Source organism: Colobus angolensis, unplaced genomic scaffold (assembly GCF_000951035.1).
Source record: "Colobus angolensis palliatus isolate OR3802 unplaced genomic scaffold, Cang.pa_1.0 Scaffold314, whole genome shotgun sequence".
In the NCBI taxonomy this organism is placed as follows: domain Eukaryota; kingdom Metazoa; phylum Chordata; class Mammalia; order Primates; family Cercopithecidae; genus Colobus; species Colobus angolensis.
This window is the reverse complement of record NW_012116422.1, coordinates 2,113,194-2,132,762: the sequence shown is the minus strand read 5'-3', so window position 1 is coordinate 2,132,762 and position 19,569 is coordinate 2,113,194. Positions and strand designations below refer to the sequence as shown.

The window sequence follows — 19,569 nt, the reverse complement described above, 5'->3', positions numbered from 1 at the left end:
GAGGGAGACTCTATCTCAAAAAGGAGAAAATGAATGTGTGTGCCTAGGATATATTAATTTCACATTATTTTTAATGTGTGGATTAACACAAAAGGAAAAGAGATCAGGGCCAAAGGAAAGAGTTGGGTCTCTGCCACGTTGCCAGCAGAGAGCTTGGTCTCCGCCTTTCCTGGCAGGGCCCCAGGAACTTCACACACCCACATAGACGCTCCCTGTCCACACTGTTCCATCCTCCTGGCGGGAGGCTGCATCCAGAGCTCCAGCACGGGTAGGAGCTACCCAGAGCTGGCTCTAACTTCGAGTATGGACAACGCTTCAGGGTGTTTCAAGGAGAAAAATGGGGCATAATTGAGAGAGAAACTGGGATAAAGAGAAGGGTTTTTTTTTTTTTTTTTCAAGGTAGGAGAAATAGAAGCATTGTGTGGACTAACAGGAAAAATCCAGTAGAAAAGGGGACCAGGATACAGGAGTAAGAGGCGTGGGAGCTATGTCCGAGTGGGGGTGGTGTCTAGGTAGTAGGTGGGCGTGACATGAGAATGGTCTGGAAGTGGCAACGAGGGCCCAGGAGGACGCCTACCCCACCTCCCACCCTAGTGGTACCAAGAGAAACGGGCTGCCTCTGAAGCCGCTGCAGGAGAAGCTGCATCCTCAGGAGGAAGCCAGGTTTCCATTGGCGCAAGAAGGTGAAGGAGTGCTCATAGAAGAGTCTGAGGATGTGGGAGATGTTGCTAATGACAGCACATGAGTTCCAGAAGGCAAAACAGAAGGTTCTGGGGAGGAGGGATGCCCCAGAGGCCTAGGCTTCTTGTGGAGATTGGCATGAGCTGGGATAAGGGGCAGGAGGAGAAGAGGCCTTAATGATCCCCAGTAGAGAGTTGGGGCAAAACTGGGGAGACACAGGGGCACCAGAGGTGGGGCAGGCACATCTGAGGCTCCCTCTTTAGTCCTGCTGAAGGGCTGGAGGCCAGTGGGGAGTCATCTTACCTGCTTTGGCTCAAAAAACCCTCAAGACCAGCAGAGTGTGCATCTCACTCTAGGTACATGTGAGCCATTTTTTTTGTCCCTGCTAATGGAGACCCAAGTGTCTTGCATTTAGTCATTTTTTGTTTTTTTTTTTTCTGACAGAGTCTGGCTGTGTTGCCCAGGCTGGAGTGCAGTGGTGCAATCTCAGCTCACTGCAAGTTCCACCTCCCGGGTTCACACCATTCTCCTGCCTCAGCCTCCCAAGTAGCTGGTACTACAGGCACCCGCCACCACGCCCGGCTATTTTTTTGTATTTTTAGTAGAGACAGGGTTTCACAGTGTTAGCCAGGATAGTCTCGATCTCCTGACCTCGTGATCTGCCTGCCTCGGCCTCCCAAAGTGCTGAGATTACAGGTGTGAGCCACTGTGCCCGGCCTAGTCATGTATTTTTAAGTGAATGATTCATTCCACACCCTTGACTTGCAGTCAGGTTTCATTTTGTTCTAGAACACTGGCATACACTTTAGTTCAAAATTAGCCCTGAATTGATCTGGGAGCTTCCAAGTCAGGACTGACTCAGGGTCTCCCTTGGAACCTGTTAGGTAAATGCACATCCTCCAGCCCCATCTCAGATCTTAGGAATCAGACACTGGGGGTGAGCCCAGCATTGTGCTTTACCAAGCTCCCACCACGTGCCCTCTGTGCAATTCATGTGGGTCTGCAGGATTCCTATCAGAGGCCAGGGCTGAGGCACAGGCCAGTGTCCAGCACTGGTGCTGGCCACCTCACTGAGGGGCCGGTGTACCACCCACCATACAAAGGCAAGCTCATTCCTTGAGTTTCCAGTTCACTGGACAAGCCCACTGCCAGTAAAAGGACAGGCATTGCAGACATCAGGAAGCACTTCCTAGGTGAACTGAGAGTGTGGAGCCTAGTCCCTATTCTGACCACTTTCTGGGACCACTGTCCCCATGCTCCCAAAGCTCCCTCTGGAAGTGATTGTCTCACTCATGGTTAATTCTTGAATCACCTCCCCCGGACAAAAAGCTCCATGAGAGTAGGGCCTGAGGCTGTCTCACCCACTACTGTGTGTGACATGCCTGACACTTGGCTGGCATTTAGTAAACTTTGGCTACACAGTATTGAATTGACAGCTTTGTAAAATGCAGCAAGATCATTAAGGTGGTGCCATACTCAGAACGCCCTCAACTTTTCCGCGGTCCTCTCTCCCTCCACCCCACTTTGCAACATTTGGTATTGTCAAACTTTGTAATATCTGGTATAGCAAAATGACAGTCACTCTCCTTTTGCAATATTTCCTCAGCTGTTCTTGCATATTTTTTCTTCTAAATTCAGAATTGTTTTGTCAAGCCCCTACCAATTGATTTTTTTTTTTTTTAAGACAGGGTCTCTCTCAGTTGCCCAGGTTGGAGTGCAATAGCATGATCTAGGCTCACTGCAGCTTCAACTTCCCAGGCTCAAGCAGTCCTCCCATCTCAGCCTCCCAAGTAGCTGGGATTACAGGTGCAAGCCACCATATCTGGCTAATTTTTGTATTTTTGGTAGAATCAGGGTTTCACCATGTTGCCCAGGCTGGTCTTGAACTCCTGGACTCAAGCGATCTGCCCACCTCAGCCTCCCAAAGTACTGGGATTACAGACATGAGTCACTGCACCTGGCACCTACCAAATGATTTTTTAACTGGAGTTAGATTAAACATATGGCTTAATTTTGAGTTTGTTTCCTAATGATATTAAGTCTTTCTACCCAAGAGCATCACTCTTCAACTATCCAAGCCTTTTTTAATATCGTCAGTGAAGTTTTATTGTTTTCTTCATTGACTTCCATTATATTTTCTGTCTGGCCATTGCTGGTGTATAAGCAGACTGTTAATTTTGTATGTTTTGGTACTGGCCTCTTTACGTACCAATTAATCCTTATAGCTTTATTGGTGCAGTACCTGGATATAGCCATATATCATTTCTCTCCACCTTTGTACTATTTGTACCTCTCATTTCTTGCCTTCCATTGACAACATCCAGCATGACATTGGGAGTCTGGTATTGCCTCCCTTCCTTTGTCCTCCTTCTGTTTTCCCAAATTAATGTTTCACCATTTGAAAAAGAATGGTGCTGTTTCTTCTTTTTATAGAGATATTCTTCATTGCACGAAGAAAATATCATTCTGTTCCTATTTTATTGAGGGTTTTTCCCCAAGAAATTGATTTTGAACTTTTTTCAAAGGCCCTTCTAGTGTCTAGCAAGAGAATCGAATGGTTTTTCTCTTTGACTTCAGAATGATTAATGGTAGATTTCCTAGTAGCCACTGAAACATATTACCCTTGCCCATAGTATGTTCTTTTAATACCATGCTAGATTTGACTTGTCGATGTTTTACTTAGAATTTTGGTGTGTCTCATCCTAAGTGAGATCAGTCTGTAGTCTTTTTTGCATTCTCTGCCAGGTTCTGGTGTCCACGTTATGCTGCCTTCATGATGTAATTTGGAACATCTTCCCTGTTCTATGCTCTAGGAATTATTCATTCCTTAAATGAGTGAAGGAATTATCTGAAAAAAACTTGTCAGAGTGCCTTTTGAGTTAGTAGTACTTTACAGTTGTTTTAAATATTCTCCCCTTAATTCAATGCTGGTACTTCCAAGTTTCCTTTTTTATTTTTATTATTATTATTTGAGAGAGGTTCTTGCTGTGTCACCCAGGCTGGAGTGCAGTGGTGTAATCATGGCTCACTACAGCCTCGACCTCCTGGGCTCAAGGGATCCTCTCGCCTCTGTCTCCTGAGTAGCTGGGACCAAAGAGGTGTGTGCCACCACACCTGACTAATGTTTGTATGTTGATAGAGATGGGGTTTTGCCATGTTGCCCAGGTTGGTCTCGAACATGTGGACTCAAGGGATCCGCCCACCTTGGCCTCCCAAAGTGCTGAGATAATAGGCATGAGCCACCGCACCTGGTCTAAAGTTTCCTTTTAAATGATCCATTTCATTGAGACTTTCACATTTATTACCAATATTTGAATATTCTCATATTTTTTAATCCCCTCTGTGTTCTTTTTCTATTTTTATCATTGATCAAACGTCCCAGGAATTTAGTTGTTTTGTTGGGTTTTACAAACAGCTGTTAGATTTTTTTTTACCAGTTCTGCTCTTCAGCTTTCTGGTTGATTCCTCCATTTTTGCTTCTGTCTCCACTGATTCTTCTTCTGCTTTATTTAAGTTTACTCTGGCCGGGCGCGGTGGCTCAAGCCTGTAATCCCAGCACTTTGGGAGGCCGAGATGGGCGGATCACGAGGTCAGGAGTTCGAGACCATCCCAAATCCCGTCTCTACTAAAAAACACAAAAAGCTAGCCGGGCGAGGTGGCTGGCGCCTGTAGTCCCAGCTACTCGGGAGGCTGAGGCAGGAGAATGGCGTAAACCCAGGAGGCGGAGCTTGCAGTGAGCTGAGATCCGGCCACTGCACTCCAGCCCGGGCAACAGAGCGAGACTCCGTCTCAAAAAAAAAAAAAAAAGTTTACTCTGTGGTTGCCAGGCAGGCTTGTAGAAATAGACAGTGATCTAGTAAGAACCCAAGCTTTTTAATCCCAGGTCCTGGCCATTCCTACTCTAGAACTCTGGTGGCTCTACCCTACCACTTCTCCAACCACCCCCCAGACCAGTACTCCGGGTTCTATCTCTGTGTTCCTGAATTCCGACCAAAATTCTATCTATTCAAAGGGAACCCCACTCCTCCCTCTACCAAAGGCAAGGTGTAGGGAAGTTTCTTTCTTTCCTCTTTGAATCAAGCAGGGAAGTTTCTTTCTTTCCTCTGGATCAAACAGGGCTCAGAGAAGAGAAGTACACATTTCTGTTGGAAGCAGTCCTCCAGATGTGCCTCCGCTGGAGCTCCGTGGACCTCCTCCATCCTTAGTGGCCTGACTTGTGACAGGCTTTTCTGCCACTCCCTGGCATTCTCCCCCAGAGCTTAAAACAAAGAAAAACTGAGGCGAGGACTCTGACTTTATTGTTCTGAGTCTCTGTGTGGTTTGATATTGGGTGCTCTGAGCTCATGTTATTGTCACAGCTCTGGGCCATTGGATGGGATTGTCTCCCTTGGCGGTTGTCCATTTAGCTTTCACCCCTGCCCCCAACTGTGTCCCACAGACAAGAGAAGACTTGAAATTCAGACTGAGTTGATGGAATTATGAGCAGCCCCTGAGGAGTTGTGACAGGAGCTACAGAGTTCATGTCTCACAGTCAGGCAGTGGAGTTTTTCTTTTATCCTCTGCCCACCCACATGAATCACAAAAATTCTACCCTACTCAGGTCCCGGGATCCACACCATTGCCTTTTTCTACATAAGTACCAATTTGTTCTATGCTCTGGTCCCAAGATAAACCTTCTCAGTTCTAAAGTAAAGTACTGGATGCTTTCTTTTACTGAACAACAGGGACTTCCAGATGACTCTAGGAAAATGTAGCTGTCCACTTCAAGAAGAATCCATCTCTCCCATCTCCAAGGGCAGTGTGTTTAGTTTAGTTTAGTTTAGTTTAATATGCGGGTATGTTTACATCTCACAAATCTTTTTTGAAAGTGTGTAAAGTAAAAGGTATAGCTAATGAAGAACCCTCTATTCCACTAAAAATGATACTTATTTCCTGGACCCAAAGCTAGGGGTAGGAGGGTGGGTCCTCCAGACCCTCGTTGCTACTTCCAGGTCCCTCCCCACAGCCAGGCTCGGTAGGGCCAGACTCTGTAGAGGCTGTGGAGCCTTGCCCACCCATGCTTGTCTGGTGAGTAGGCAGGGTCACACCTCCAACCCTGAACTTGACTGCCAGGGCCCATGGCTGAGTCACTCCAAGCTGAGGAGGGCACACCTGGCCTTTCACCCATGTTCCAGGGGTTGAGAAGTGGAGAAATGAAAATGATCCACTGGAAAATGAATGGACTTCCTCAGAACAGAGGCCCTGCCAGTCAGTGCCATAAGTGTTTTGTGATACATTTCCTGCAAGAAATTAACCCCTATCCAATGGCTTTCTGATAACAGAAAGGGAATATATCTAAGTTTTATTCATTTTATTCAGAAATAAATTTCAGCGGCTGCTGCTCTTTACATGTAGCAGCTGAACAGCATTAAATATTTGGATGGCCTTCTGATCGTATTTAGAATAATGATGAAAGCCATGAGTCATAGGGTACAAAGTCTGACATGTTTATTATCTGCAATCCATTTTACAGCCCTTTCTTTTAGAGCTAGAGTTGCTGGACAGGATTATTGTAAGCTGGTTAAACACAGAACTCCAGTCACCTCTTGGGTTCACCCCCTCTGGAGCAGGGTCTCAGGTTGGACCACAGGCTCAAGTCCAGGTCAGGGCCGTCTCTTTCTCACCAGCACTGACTCTCACCCACAGTGCCGCCAGTCATCCGCGTCTATCCAGAGAGCCAGGCACAGGAGCCCGGAGTGGCGGCCAGCCTGAGATGCCATGCCGAGGGCATTCCCATGCCCAGAATCACTTGGCTGAAAAACGGCGTGGATGTCTCAACTCAAATGTCTAAACAGCTCTCCCTTTTAGGTAAGAACTGCCCTTGGTAGACATCTATGTGATATTCCCATTCAAATCCAGCTGAGACTCCAGGAATGGGAATGAGAAGTATAATTTGTTTCTAAGTCAGACAGGTTAGGAATGAACAGATGGCTCCCAAATTTCCCTGTTATCTGGGCTCACACAGGTCTTTTTGAGCTTTCTGAGAGCAATAATGAGAAGCTGTCACTCGGGTCCAGCTCACATTTCAGTGCATTTCAGATGTGCCAGCCCTTCCTGGGCATATGATCAGGGCTGCTGGCTGCCCAGGGGCTGGGCAGCCTTAACACTCTCATAGCCCCGTAAAGGAAAGTGAGGGCGTCTCCAGCTGAGCAGTCCACCCTGAGCACTATCCTTCCTGCAGCCAATGGGAGCGAACTCCACCTCAGCAGTGTTCGTTATGAAGACACAGGGGCATACACCTGCATTGCCAAAAATGAAGTGGGTGTGGATGAAGATATCTCCTCGCTCTTCATTGAAGACTCAGCTAGAAAGACCCGTGAGTCAACACTTGCATTTATGCTTCTGAGCTGGCTGAGGGGTGTTGGGTGGCAAGGGAGGGCTCCAGTTGACCAAGGCCACAGCTGCCAACCATGAGTCCGTGAAGACAGGGACTTCATATCCCTCTGTGCATAAAGCTGGAATCAGAGGGCACCCAGAGGTGAGCAGGCCTTCCCTGGCAACCTAGAGAACTCTGAAAACAGACAGGGAAGACTCCCTGGACAGCAGACAGAGCCCAGGAACACAAGGAAACCCAAATAGTGGAGTCCCAACTCTGCTTTTTACTTGCTGTATGCCCTGAACCTCTGCCCTTCATCCACAAAATCAGTTATACTATCCGCCCACCAGGTACTGATGTCCCACAGTGACTCAGAACCTGGCCTGTGCACACATGCACACCTTTGGGAGTGTGGTAGCCTTTACACTAGGGATCCGGCCCATCGGTGTGCTAAGTGTGCTCTCCTCATAACCACTGCTCCCCAGGTAGGCCTGCAGGTGTGATTTCATAGACGTGGGTGTTGGTCGTGGTCAAAGGCTCCAGGCTAAGCCACTTTCATCAAAGTAGATAATCAGAAGTATTTCACATGGTCATCCTAGGAGAATCCTAGTTGAAAGTCACTTCTCCTGGTGGTAGTCCAGGAAATCTGGGAGAGATGTTGCTTACTCTTGATCATCCATAGAATGTGAGAAATTCCATTAGCTTCTGTGGTCCTGGGGCATGATTTCAAAGATTTACTTAGGAATCAAAAGTGTCTGGAGACCTGAAAGCATTTGTTCATGTCCAGAGCTTCCCCCAAGATACTGTTCCTAGAGCAATGAGTGGTGCGGATTCTGTAAGTGATGGACTAGGTACCAGGATCTTCATAAATGGAATCACTACAGTAAAGGTTTGATACTGCTTTCTTCTTTTTCCTTCCCTCCATCACATTCCTGCTTTCCTCATTCTCTGCTGCTCCAGTTGCAAACATCCTGTGGCGAGAGGAAGGTACCAAGCTTCGTTGTTTTGCGTCATGCTTGTGATCACGTGTGTGCGGTTCTGTGATGGGCCATCTTTCTGTGAACTGCCATCAGCTTTCCCACACGCAAAGCAGCCCTACAAGTATGGGAGCAGGAAGTCAGTGTCAAATTCAAGTGGCATATGCATTGAATCAAATTTAAAATGTACTCGTGTCTTTAATGAGAAATTTTTAAATGCACAGCTTTCATTGAAAGTGGCTTGTAACCTCCGCTGAAGCAGAACAGTTGGCAGGGGTTCCTGGTCGGATGTGGGCCTTAAATTTTTTTCCAGTAGCTGACTGGTGTTGGATTTAGTGCTTTGCTTATCTTGTGTGGTTTAAAAACGACAAAACAAGTTGTCGATCTTTACTAGTCACTGTACCTTAAATATGCTTTGATTAAGGAAATGCAGAGGACAAAAGCTGCCATAATTCCTGCCAATGTGTATTTTTAAATGTATAGATTTTCAGATACATATTTATCAAGCAAATCTTTAGTAAGTTGAGCCATATGAAATTGCCATTTTTGTGCATCAAAGTGGTCTAATATTGACAATTTCATATGACTCAAAATATAGTGGGCACGTGTGGGAGCTGGTGGCAGAGCCTGAGTCACTGTGGGGTACAGATACGTGCCCGGGTCCCTGTCCCCACAACCAGATAAGAGTCCAGATCCCCTTGTGGCAACTCATTCTCCAGCTCAGTGGGCAGCAGCAGGAGGTACCATGTGATTGATGGGTTAAGCACAAAATCTCCCTGTTTGAAAACCAAGACATTTCCCATTTTTTTCCTCAAGAACTTCACACGGTGTTACCTGCAGTCTGGCATATGAATGCACACACATACTCAGAACAATTTCCTGAACGTCAGGCACTAAAGCTGACATGATAAGTCTGGGAACAAAACAAAGGCAGAGCCCAGAAAATGAGGAACTGCTGTCAATAGCAACAGTCGCTGATCACAGCGGTCCCTTAGGCTCTCACGGCTGCTGAACGAGCAACACCTAGGTTGAGATGCACATTCACTCAAGTGTTTGAGAGGTGGTGTTTTGCTAAGGGGAGGTTACTACGAAGGGTCTTAAGTTTCAGAAGTAGAGACCTGCCAAGAATGAAGAGGCCCTGTGGGATGTGAAATCAGCTGTAAAGACCCAAGTGCCCACTAAAGACCCACAGCTGCCTTGGGGCGTAGGGTTGGTAGGTATATTGAACAATTGAGCAGTGAACAAATTCCATCCTGCCTGGGTAGCTAGATGCTTGTACCCTTCACTCCTGAAAGTCAAGGTCTGGAAATAGGGATAGGGAGCCAAAATGAAGAGGCCAGCAGGCCTCAGGGGACACTTAAGTCTCAACAGGAGAAATGAGATGAGAACAGACAAAAGCAAAAACAGCTCCTTCAGGCCCTGTTAGCAGAAGCTACACTCAGGCAGCTTCCAGGGAGCTGGATCAGGCAGCTGGGTATCCCGTGAAGTCAATTATTTGTTGAATGACTGTTTGTTGAGCCTCATATTCCAGGGCCGACTGTGAGCAAGGCCGAGGCACTGCACTCAGCCCGGCATGTAGCTATAGCCACAAACCCCATGTGGGCTCTATTATGCTTTCAGTCTTATGTTGGTTCTTCCAGCTACCAATTTTCCAAGCAGCCTTGTGTGGCTGTTCCTGGAGTTTGTGGCTTAGTGGGGACTTTGACCTCCTCTGGCCCCTAGGTTTGAGTGGAAGTAGTTTGCCAGAGGAAAGAGTACAGAAGAGAAGTTCCTGTTGTGGGTGAGAGAGATGGGGTCAGAGCAGGTGTGTGCTGGAGTACTGGCTCCAAACACCAAGATGCTGTGGAGCTAAGACCAGACTCTTGGCCGGAGGTGAGCTTCATCTGGCTTTCGAGAAATAGGCTGCCCGGTGCCCCGGATTCCCCAGGGAATGCTTATGGAGAGCTACGCTGCGTACTCCCTAGTGTTCGCAGCTTCTGAGAGGCCTGCTTCCAGCTGCTTCTGCTGGCAGGAGCCCTCCTGCCCAGAGCCTGACTCAGCACAGACGCTGGAGGCGGCTGCGGTTTATCGTAGAGTCAGCCCCTTGTTCAACAGCAAGGACCACCCACATTAATGCCTCTGGGTTGCCAAGGACCCAAGGCCCAGAAAACTGCCTGCAGAGTTGTTGGAAAAAAGTAAAACAGTGATTCCTGTGTTATTGTTTTCTACCTCACTAAAAACTTGCCCAGATAGTCCATTAAACCAGTATACCAGTTTTCTCAGCATGCAAAAAAAAAAAAAAAAAAAAAAACTAGAAAAGAGATTTTTCTACATATTTACCCTAGAATTTATAGAGATCTTAATGTTCTAGATTTAAAAGAAATGAAAGAAAGGGAAAGGGGAGAGAGAAATGAGGAGACAGAAAAACAGGGAGAAGGAAAGAGGGAAGGAATACTCTAGAGCTTACATCTCTTTGTACTTTGTTTCCCCTTTATAGAGACAGAGTGAGGGACAGAGGCCAGAAGGCAGGGCCCAGGATCTAGCCCCAGCTCTGGCACAGAGACGGGTGGCCTTAGACAAGCCCCTTTCCCTCCTTGGACCTCAGTTTGTCTTTAAAATAGGAGGCTGAGCTAACTGGTCCCTAAGGCCCCTTCTCGGCCAGTTTGCTTAGACCCTCTCCCCAGACAGCCACAGCCCTGGGCCGGGGTCAAGGCAGGCAGGGGGGCATGACTGGAGTGGAGGCTCTGCTGCCTGGCCAGGGCTGCCACAGAGAAACAAGGGCAGCGGGGACAGGGGCAGAAGTCAGAGTAAGCTGTCTGGAAAGAGGGGTTGGCCAGCACAGCCAGGACAAAGTTTGGGCAAAGGGTAGCATTCTTAGGACTCCACATTCCAGGAAGTGACACTGTACATACACGGGTTTAAAAAATCAAATGAAAGCCTTTGCTGCTTTGGCATCCACTGATCCATCCTGATGTGACTAGTATATAATAAACAATCAAGGGAGGCTTTCCCTTTCAGAACAGGAAAGGTCAAATGTATGTCAAAGCCAAGGCTTTTATCTGAAAACCTGTGGCCAACCGTAGATGACTTAGGGCAGCTGTACGTAGCCTGTGACATGCTTTACTGATTCATAGTCCTGGGGGCCCTCTCTGCACCCATCCAGCTATGAGCTGGCTGCTCATTCTACCCCACCCTGACCAGGAATTGCATCTCGTGCCTGCACCAGATGCATCCACGTGGCCGGTTTCTTGTGTGTTCAGTGCTGCGTGTGACCCAAGCCGACTGCTTGGAGGGGCATGCCCATTCCATTTGCTCCTCCCAGGCCTCAGCGTGGGAAACATGTTCTATGTCTTCTCCGACGACGGAATCATCGTCATCCATCCTGTGGACTGTGAGATCCAGAGGCACCTCAAACCCACGGAAAAGATTTTCATGAGCTATGTAAGTATCTGTGCCTGGGGCAGCTTCTACATCATACATAGGCAAAATCCTAAAAGTCCATCTATAACCAGGCATGCCATTTGATTTCTAAAATTCCATTTGCTATATGTGGTGTGGTTTCAAATTTTTTCCCAGGCTAAGAGAGGAATAGAGGAGGCCGAGAATTTACAACTCTCATTCCTTCATCCAGAAGCCACTTCCCTGCACTGAGCCTCAGGTGGGGCCCAGGTGGTACAAATGGGTCCCTGGCCTCCAGAAATTCATAGTCCAATGCTGGAGACAGCAATGTGAACAGACAGCTGCCAAACAGGTGTTTTCTCGGTGGCCTGCAGGAAACTAAGGCCAGGTAGAAAATAACGATGGAACATTCAGTGGGCAGAGGCAGGAGAGATGATTGCTGATAGCGGATCCGGGATAGCCTTAGGAGGCCTGCCCCAGGGCTATAGCCCCCACACCAGGCCTCTGTTCCTCTGGCTTGTTTCCCACTTGGCCTTGTGGGATACCCTGAGCTCCTTGAGAATAGGACTAGAGTGTTGAAGCCCAAAGGGTCATGTCAAGCCCCCATATAATGCCTTCCCCTTGAGGATACAGTGTGTCCTCAGTTGTACACAATAACTGCGCACAATTCACTCAATGAATAGTTATGGGCTTGGAGCCCATGGAGGAAGTGGGGTTGGCTCAGGCAAGTTCCTAAAGCATTGCTGTGCTGGCTATTGGTATATCTCAGGCTGTTCCATTTCTCACATTTGTGGCTTTGGGAAAAGCTGTTTTCCAGGCTGTTTAATTTGAGTTAATTATTTTTTAGAAGTGTTATTTCCCATCAGTGTTCCTTCCATATATTAATAACAGCTATGAACCCAGTTAGAAAGAGTTCTAGCAATTAGGTTTAAATAATTGCACTCCATCACATTGGCACACATTTCTCATATATTTGTAATAACCTAACCTGTAACTTGGAGGGACTCTCTCAAACCCTAACCGGGATTCAGTTTTCCTGGATAAGAAGCTAGACACAAGACACAGAGGTCCTGAAGGTGTTTCAGGCAACATAAGACTGTGGTGAGCTGGGGAACGATCCCAAAGAACGATTTTTGCATCTAGAAACTGCTCAAACACCTAACGAGAGTTACAATGGGACAAGCCTCTTCCTGAAGGGCTGGTGAGTAGGAGATTGGCGCATCCCACATCAGGCCTCTCTGCTGGCTTAGATGTCTACATTTTCCAGAAAGAAGCAGTGTGATGTCACAGATAAGAACATGGGCTTCAGAGTCAGGTAGACTTGGGTTCAAATCCCACCTCTGTAGCCTAAGTAGCTTTAGAAAAGTTACCTAGCCTTTCTAAGCCGCAGTTGTCTCATAGGCAAATTGGGGTTATGTAAGGATTAAATATGAGAACAAGAGTAAAAGGAGAGAGACTGGTTTCAATGCTATTGCAGTCACCTAGGAGAGAAATAGGGGTGGCATGAGAGAACTAAGCAGGAGCTGGAGAAGAAGGTTCTGAGATAAAGACATATCTGGGTGCCATTAGCATGTGAGTGTTGGCCAAATGGGACAGACAAGGGCGGGTGCAAGTGATTTGAGATGGGCATTTAGAACAGAACCCTGGGGTCACCAACAGTTCAGGGACAGGCAGACTAACAAGAAACACAAAGAAGATTGAGACAGAGTTGGGCCACAGTCATGAGGAAAACCATGAGACTGTATATCATGTAAGACAAGTGAAAAGAAGGTCCCCTTTTTCACTCATTTATTCTGTCAACAAATACATTTTAAGCACTGACTCTGTGCCAGGCACTGTACTAGGTGCTAATTATACAGCAGTGAACCAAAGACCTGCCTTCAAGGAACTTACAGTCTAGTGAAGGAGGAAAGGCTGTGCGCAGGTAGACAAATGAATGCAGAAAGTCAAGTGGTAAATGAAAAATGCAGCCGGTAAGAGAGTAAGGGTGGAAGGAGAGCTGAGATAGATGAGGTCAGAGAAGACCTCCCATTAAGGTGACACTAAGCAGAGACCTGAAGGAAATGAGAGAATAAACCCTGTAGATATCTGGGTAAGAACATTTCAAGCAAAAGGAACAGCCAAGGCAAAAGCCCTGGTGCAGGAGAGCAGCATGACTGAGGAATGCTGAACATGCCCATGGCCTGGAGTGGGGTGGGAAAGAGAAAAGCAGGAGACCAAATGTAGAGGGCCTTGTAGGAAAGACTTGGGATTTTATTCTGAGCAAAAAAGAATGTTATTGGGAGTGAGGGGAATTGAGAAAGACCAGTCACATGATCTGACTTGAAATGTATAACGATCCCTGTGGCTGCTGTGTCAAAAACAGGTTGGGAGGCTATGGTGGAACCCAGGAGCATATCCAGATGCTATAGCAGTCACCTGAGTGGCAGGTAGTGTGGTTTGAGCCAGGGTGATGAAGCAGAAATGGTCAAAGCCTATTTCTGGATATATTGTGAAGGTAAAGCTGAAATGACTTGTGAGACATTGGATGGGGCCTGAGGTTAGAGGCATCAAGGATGGCCTTTTACTAGATTGTAAGGTTTTGGCCTATGGAAGTAAAATAGCACAATTGCCAGGTTTTCAGTAGAATGAGCAAGATTAGGAAGTAAAATTAAGAGTTGATTTTGAACAACCAAGTGGAGCTAGGCAGTTGGTTATTCAAGTCTGGAGTTCCGGGAAGAGGCCTGAGCTAAAGGTATGAATTGGGTATGAATTGTGAGCACATAGACTGTGTTTAAAGCCATAGGTTTCAATGAGAGTAACAAGGGGGTGGATTTTAGAGAAGAAAGAAACAAGAAAGAACCCTGGACATGCTAGCATATAGCGATCAGCACAATGAGCAGAGTCCAGCAACAGAGGATCAGCCACCAAGGGAGGATGGAGGGGAGGGAACAGAGGATGAGTCAACACGGGTTTAACGTAATAAGTAAGGAGTCCATGTTGACCTCTGGGAGAAAATGTCAACTCTGAGGACTACAGCCAGAGTGTTAAGGAGCATGCGAGAGGTGGGAAGTGGAGAAAGAGTATAGGCAACTCTTTCAGAAGTTTGGCCATGAACAGAAGTTTTTAAAATGAGGATGAGGAGAGGGAGAAGGTATCATACAGAGTAGAAGAACATGGACCTGGAAGCTGCTAACTGAGCGTGTGCAAAGGGACTTTTAGCCCCAAAAGATTAAAGGAATGTTAAGTGAGAAGTCGGTGATGTGGGAGGGCTTGGGTGCTCTGTTCTATGGATCCAAAGGATTCTGAGAGAGGGGAAGAAAGGCACAGAGGAGAATCAGGGGAGAGGGTACCTAGAGATGTTGGAGGGAAAGGGCAATTAAGAAGATATATGACAGCCTATCTCTTTTGCAGGAAGAAATCTGTCCTCAAAGAGAAAAAAATGCAACCCAGCCCTGCCAGTGGGCATCTGCAGTCAACGTCCGGAACCGATACATCTATGTGGCCCAGCCAGCACTGAGCAGAGTCCTTGTGGTTGACATCCGAGCCCAGAAAGTCCTACAGGTACACCTCTTTAATGGAGTGAGGAAAACTTCAAATTCTGGGGCACAGCCTGCCACATTCTTCTTTCTTTGCTTTCTGCATACTCCCCAGCTCCTATGCCAAGTGGTCAGACTGAAGGGGGGAAAGATTCATGTGTAATTATTCATTAAGTAGACAATTCATTGATTGTCTACTATGTAGGGAAACAGCTATGAATGAGCAATAATGTCCCTAGAACTCATATTCTAGTTGGGGAACAGACCATAAATGAGAATTTTAGAGAACTGTAAGTAATAAGGACTATGAAAATCCAGGTTCAAAGCAAAAGGGGAACTGGAAGACTATTTTCAATTGGCCTTCTCCCTCAAGGTGAATGAGATGCCAGGTAGGACTGAGACTATGATATCAGGCAGAGTGGTAAGGGGTAGAGTGGGAGGATGAAGTCAGGCCAAGCAAGGGCCCACTCACACAGGGCCTCAGAGGCCAGTCAGGAGCTAGAACAAAGCCCAAAGTGAGGACATTTCAGTTAGAAAGTTGCAGAAGGGCTTTCATCAAGGATTGATGCAATCTGACTTAGATCTTTAAAGAATCAACCTGGTGGATCTGTTAACAAACGGGGACCGGGTGTGGTGGCTCACACCTATAATCCCAGCACTTTGGGAGGCTGAGGTGGGTGGATCATCTAAGGTCAGGAGTTCGAGACCAGCCTGGCCAAGGTGGGAAAACCCCCATCTCTACTAAAACTACAAAAATAATAGCCAGGTGTGGTTGCGGGTGTCTGTAATCCCAGCAACTCGGGAGGCTGAGGCAGGAGAATCACTTGAACCTGGGAGGTGGAGGCTGCAGTGAGCCAAGATCACGCCACTGCACTCCAGCTTGGGCAACAGAGCAAGACTCTGTCTCAAAAGAACAGGAAGATGGAACAGGGATCTGGTCTGATGTAATCCAGGCAAGAGATGACAACAGCAGTAGGCGTGGTAAGAAATGATTAGTTTCTTGACATATTTTAACCATGAAGCCTGAAAGACTTTCTGATAGATTCTTTCTGACAGATTGAATATAAGGCTTGAGAGAAAAAGGATTTAAGTTGTCTTTTAAGCAACTGCAGAAGGGTGATGCCATTTACAATGTGTGGTAGGCTAAATAATAGTCCCCAAGATGTCCACATCCAAATCTGCAGAACCTATGGATGTCACCTTCTATAGCAAAAGGGACTTTGCAGATGTGTTTAAATTAAGGATTTTTAAATGAGATTATCCTGGATTACCTGGATGGGCCCTAAATGCAATCACAAATGTCCTTATAAGAGGGAGGCAAAGAAAAATTTGACTGCATAGATGAAAAAGGTAATATGAAAACTGAAACAAGATGCTGAATTGCTGGCTTTGAAGATGGGATGAAGGGGCCAGAAGCCAAGCGATACAAGAAATGCAGCTCTGGAGACTGGAAAAAGGCATGGAACCATAATCTCCCCTAGAGCCTCTAGAAGGAGCACTGGTTTCCGTTGATTTTGGCTTTCTGGTCTCCAGAACTGTAAGAGAAAAAATGTGTTGTTTTGAACCATCAAATGTCTAGTAATTGGGTTACTGCAGCAATATGAAACTAATACACTACAATAGAAGAGACTTCGGGCAAGGGAGGGAGCAGATTAGGGGGTGATTTAAGTTTAAAATACTGTTAGATGTGTAAGTAGAGAAGTCAAGTAGCAGTTAGATAAACAGGTCTGGAGTCAAAGGAGAGGCCTAAGCTAGAGATATCGATTTGGGTATCGTCACCATATGAACTGTATTAATCCAGAAAACTGGATGAAATCATCAAGAGGTGGTATAGACAGAGAAGAGGTCAAGGTTGGAGGCCTGAGGTACTCCAAGATTTAAAGATTAGTAAGGAGAGAAGAAACCAACAAAGGAGACCAAGGAGGAGTAACCTGAAAGATAGGAAGAAAATTAGGAGAAAGAGATATGCATGAAGCTAAAAGAAGAGTGTGTTTCAAGGGAGAGTTATGCTGTGATGAGCATGTGCATGTTATGAAGACTGAGGACTGACCACTGGATATGGTACCATAGAGTTGTGGATCACCTTGGCAGGAACAGATCAAATAATGGTGGAATGCAAGCCTGCTGGAGTGGATTCAAGTTAGAATTGTAGGTGAGGAAATGGAGATGGTGAATACAGGCAATCATATGGAAGGGTTTTGCAGTAAAGGTGAGTAAATCTAAGGAAATGAGGCAATGCCTGGAAGGGAATGCCAAAATAACTTTTTTAAAGTAGGTGACATTACAACATTGTATGCTACTGACAATAACTACTCCCACAGTTCTTCTCTTTCTCTCCTGCATCCTCATCCTACATTGACTGTAGGCAGGAGTCAATGAAATCCAAAGCACACAAGTGGAGATCTAGCCCCAGATAAAATCACATTCTTTCATTATAACAGGAGGAAATAGAATATCTTACATTCAGGCACAAGTACAAATAGGTGATGCAATGCATGGTAGTTAGATGAACTTTTTTTTGAGTTGCTTTTTCTCAGTCAAGCCTGGAGGTTTGAAGAGAGAGATAAAAGTTGAACATGAGACTGAATTGGCCAGGCAAATATGATAGGACTGCTGGGCAACAATGAGGCCCCACTTAAGAATTGTGGGTATAAATTTAAAGTGAGACCAGTGAGCAGAGTTGTATCTCTTCAACAATGCTCAGTTTCCCCAGTAAAGGCTTGTTATATGAAGTAAGTTGGAAATAGCCAGGGTCGTGTTTCTCTTGGCAAATATAATGGGACATGTTCCAGCTGTCTTTGTTATTGATTCCCCTGGCCAGAGAACATACTCTGAATAATTTCAATCCTTTGAGATTTATTGAAGCTTGTTTTATGACTGAGCTTATGATCAATTTTGGTAAATGTTCCATGTGCACTTTAAAAGAATGTGCATTCTGATGTTAGACATGGTATTCTATATATGTGTCAATTATATCTACTTGGTTCATTGTCTTGTTCAGATCTTCTGTCCTTGGGGATTTTCTTGTCTGCTTAGTCCATCAGCTGCAGAGAGGTGTATTGACATCTTCCACTATGATTGTACTTTATTTCTCAAAGTTCTATCCATTTTTGCTTTGAAATTATATCATTTTCCTTTTATTTTTACAAAATATCCCTCTTTATCTCTGGTAGTGCTGCTTGCCTGAAAAATCTATTGTCTAACACTAGTGTAGCTAAATCAGATTTATTTTAATTAGTGTTCTAATGGTATAATTTTTCCATCTTTTTAACTTTTTTTTTTTTTGAGATGGAGTCTTGCTCTGTTGCCCAGGCTGGAGTACAGTGGCCAGATCTCAGCTCACTGCAAGCTCCGCCTCCTGGGTTCCCGCCATTCTCCTGCCTCAGCCTCCCGAGTAGCTGGGACTACAGGTGCCCGCCACCTCCCCCGGCTAGTTTTTTGTATTTTTCAGTAGAGACCGGGTTTCACCATGTTAGCCAGGATGGTCTCGATCTCCTGACCTTGTGATCCGCCCGTCTCGGCCTCCCAAAGTGCTGGGATTACAGGCTTGAGCCACCGCGCCTGGCCCATCTTTTTAACTTTCAACCTTTCTATGTCATTATACTTAAGGTCCTCTTTTATAAAGCCATGTGTAGTTGAGTTTTTATCTAATTTAATCATCTTAGTCTTTTACTTAGAGTATTTGATCCATTTATGTTTAATGTAATTAATTATAGAGTTGATTTTTATCTACTGTGTTACTTTTGTTATTTGACCTACCTGTTTATGTTGCTTTTTTCTCCTTTTTGCTTTCTTGTGGATTTGTCAAACATTTCTATTATTCTGTTGTTGATGATGCACTCTTGTTGGCATCGTTATGATTATAACATGCATCATTGCATCAATACAGTCTCGTACAAATTGTTACTTAATATCCCCAATAATGCTAGAACCATGAAACACTTCAACTCCTTCCACCCTCCTCCCCCTTACTTTTGCACTGTAGTGGTAATGAATTTTAACTGTATATGTCATTTAACCCCACAGGATATTAATTTATATTCACCCACACATTTGCCATTAATTCCTGAATAGGTCTAACACCAACTTCGCTTGAAGATCTGTTGGAAACAGATTCTCACAGTTTTTCTTTTCAAATATCTTTACTTTCTATTTCTCAGGCCAGGTGCAGTGGCTCACACCTGTAATCCCAGCACTTCGGGAGGCTGGGGCAGGTGGATCACCTGAGGTCAGGAGTTTGAGAGCAGCCTCGCCAACATGGTGAAGCCCATCTCTACTAAAAATACAAAAATTAGCTGGGCATGGTGGTGCAGGCCTGTAATCCCAGCTACTAGGGAGGGTGAGGCAGAAGAATCGCTTGAACCTGGGACACAGAGATTGCACTGAGCCGATATTGCACCAGCCTGGGTGACACAGGGAGGCTCCATCTCGAAAAAAAAAAAAATATATCTTTACTTTCTATTCTTCATCTATTCTTCACTGAGTATAGAATTTTCACTGAGTACAGAATTCTATGTTGGCAATTCTTTTCTTTCAGCATTTTAAGGTAACGTTTCATTATCTTCAGTTATTTTTGTTGATAGGTCAACTGTCAGTCTGTCTTATTTTTGCTGTTTTAAAGGTGCTGTATTATTTTTCTCTACTTTCCAGATTTTTCTCT

General features: G+C 45.6%; 1 protein-coding gene across 1 annotated transcript in view; it reads left to right on the top strand.

Annotated features, from left to right (window-relative positions):
- FSTL4 (follistatin-like 4) overlaps window positions 1–19,569 on the top strand; it is a 662,587-nt gene that overhangs the window by 625,559 nt on the left and 17,459 nt on the right. Inside the window, exons 9-13 of the mRNA XM_011951100.1 lie at window positions 6,367–6,528; window positions 6,902–7,036; window positions 7,997–8,023; window positions 11,315–11,433; window positions 14,785–14,934. Coding sequence (XP_011806490.1) covers window positions 6,367–6,528; window positions 6,902–7,036; window positions 7,997–8,023; window positions 11,315–11,433; window positions 14,785–14,934 — 593 coding nt within the window. The remainder of the gene's footprint in view (window positions 1–6,366; window positions 6,529–6,901; window positions 7,037–7,996; window positions 8,024–11,314; window positions 11,434–14,784; window positions 14,935–19,569) is intronic.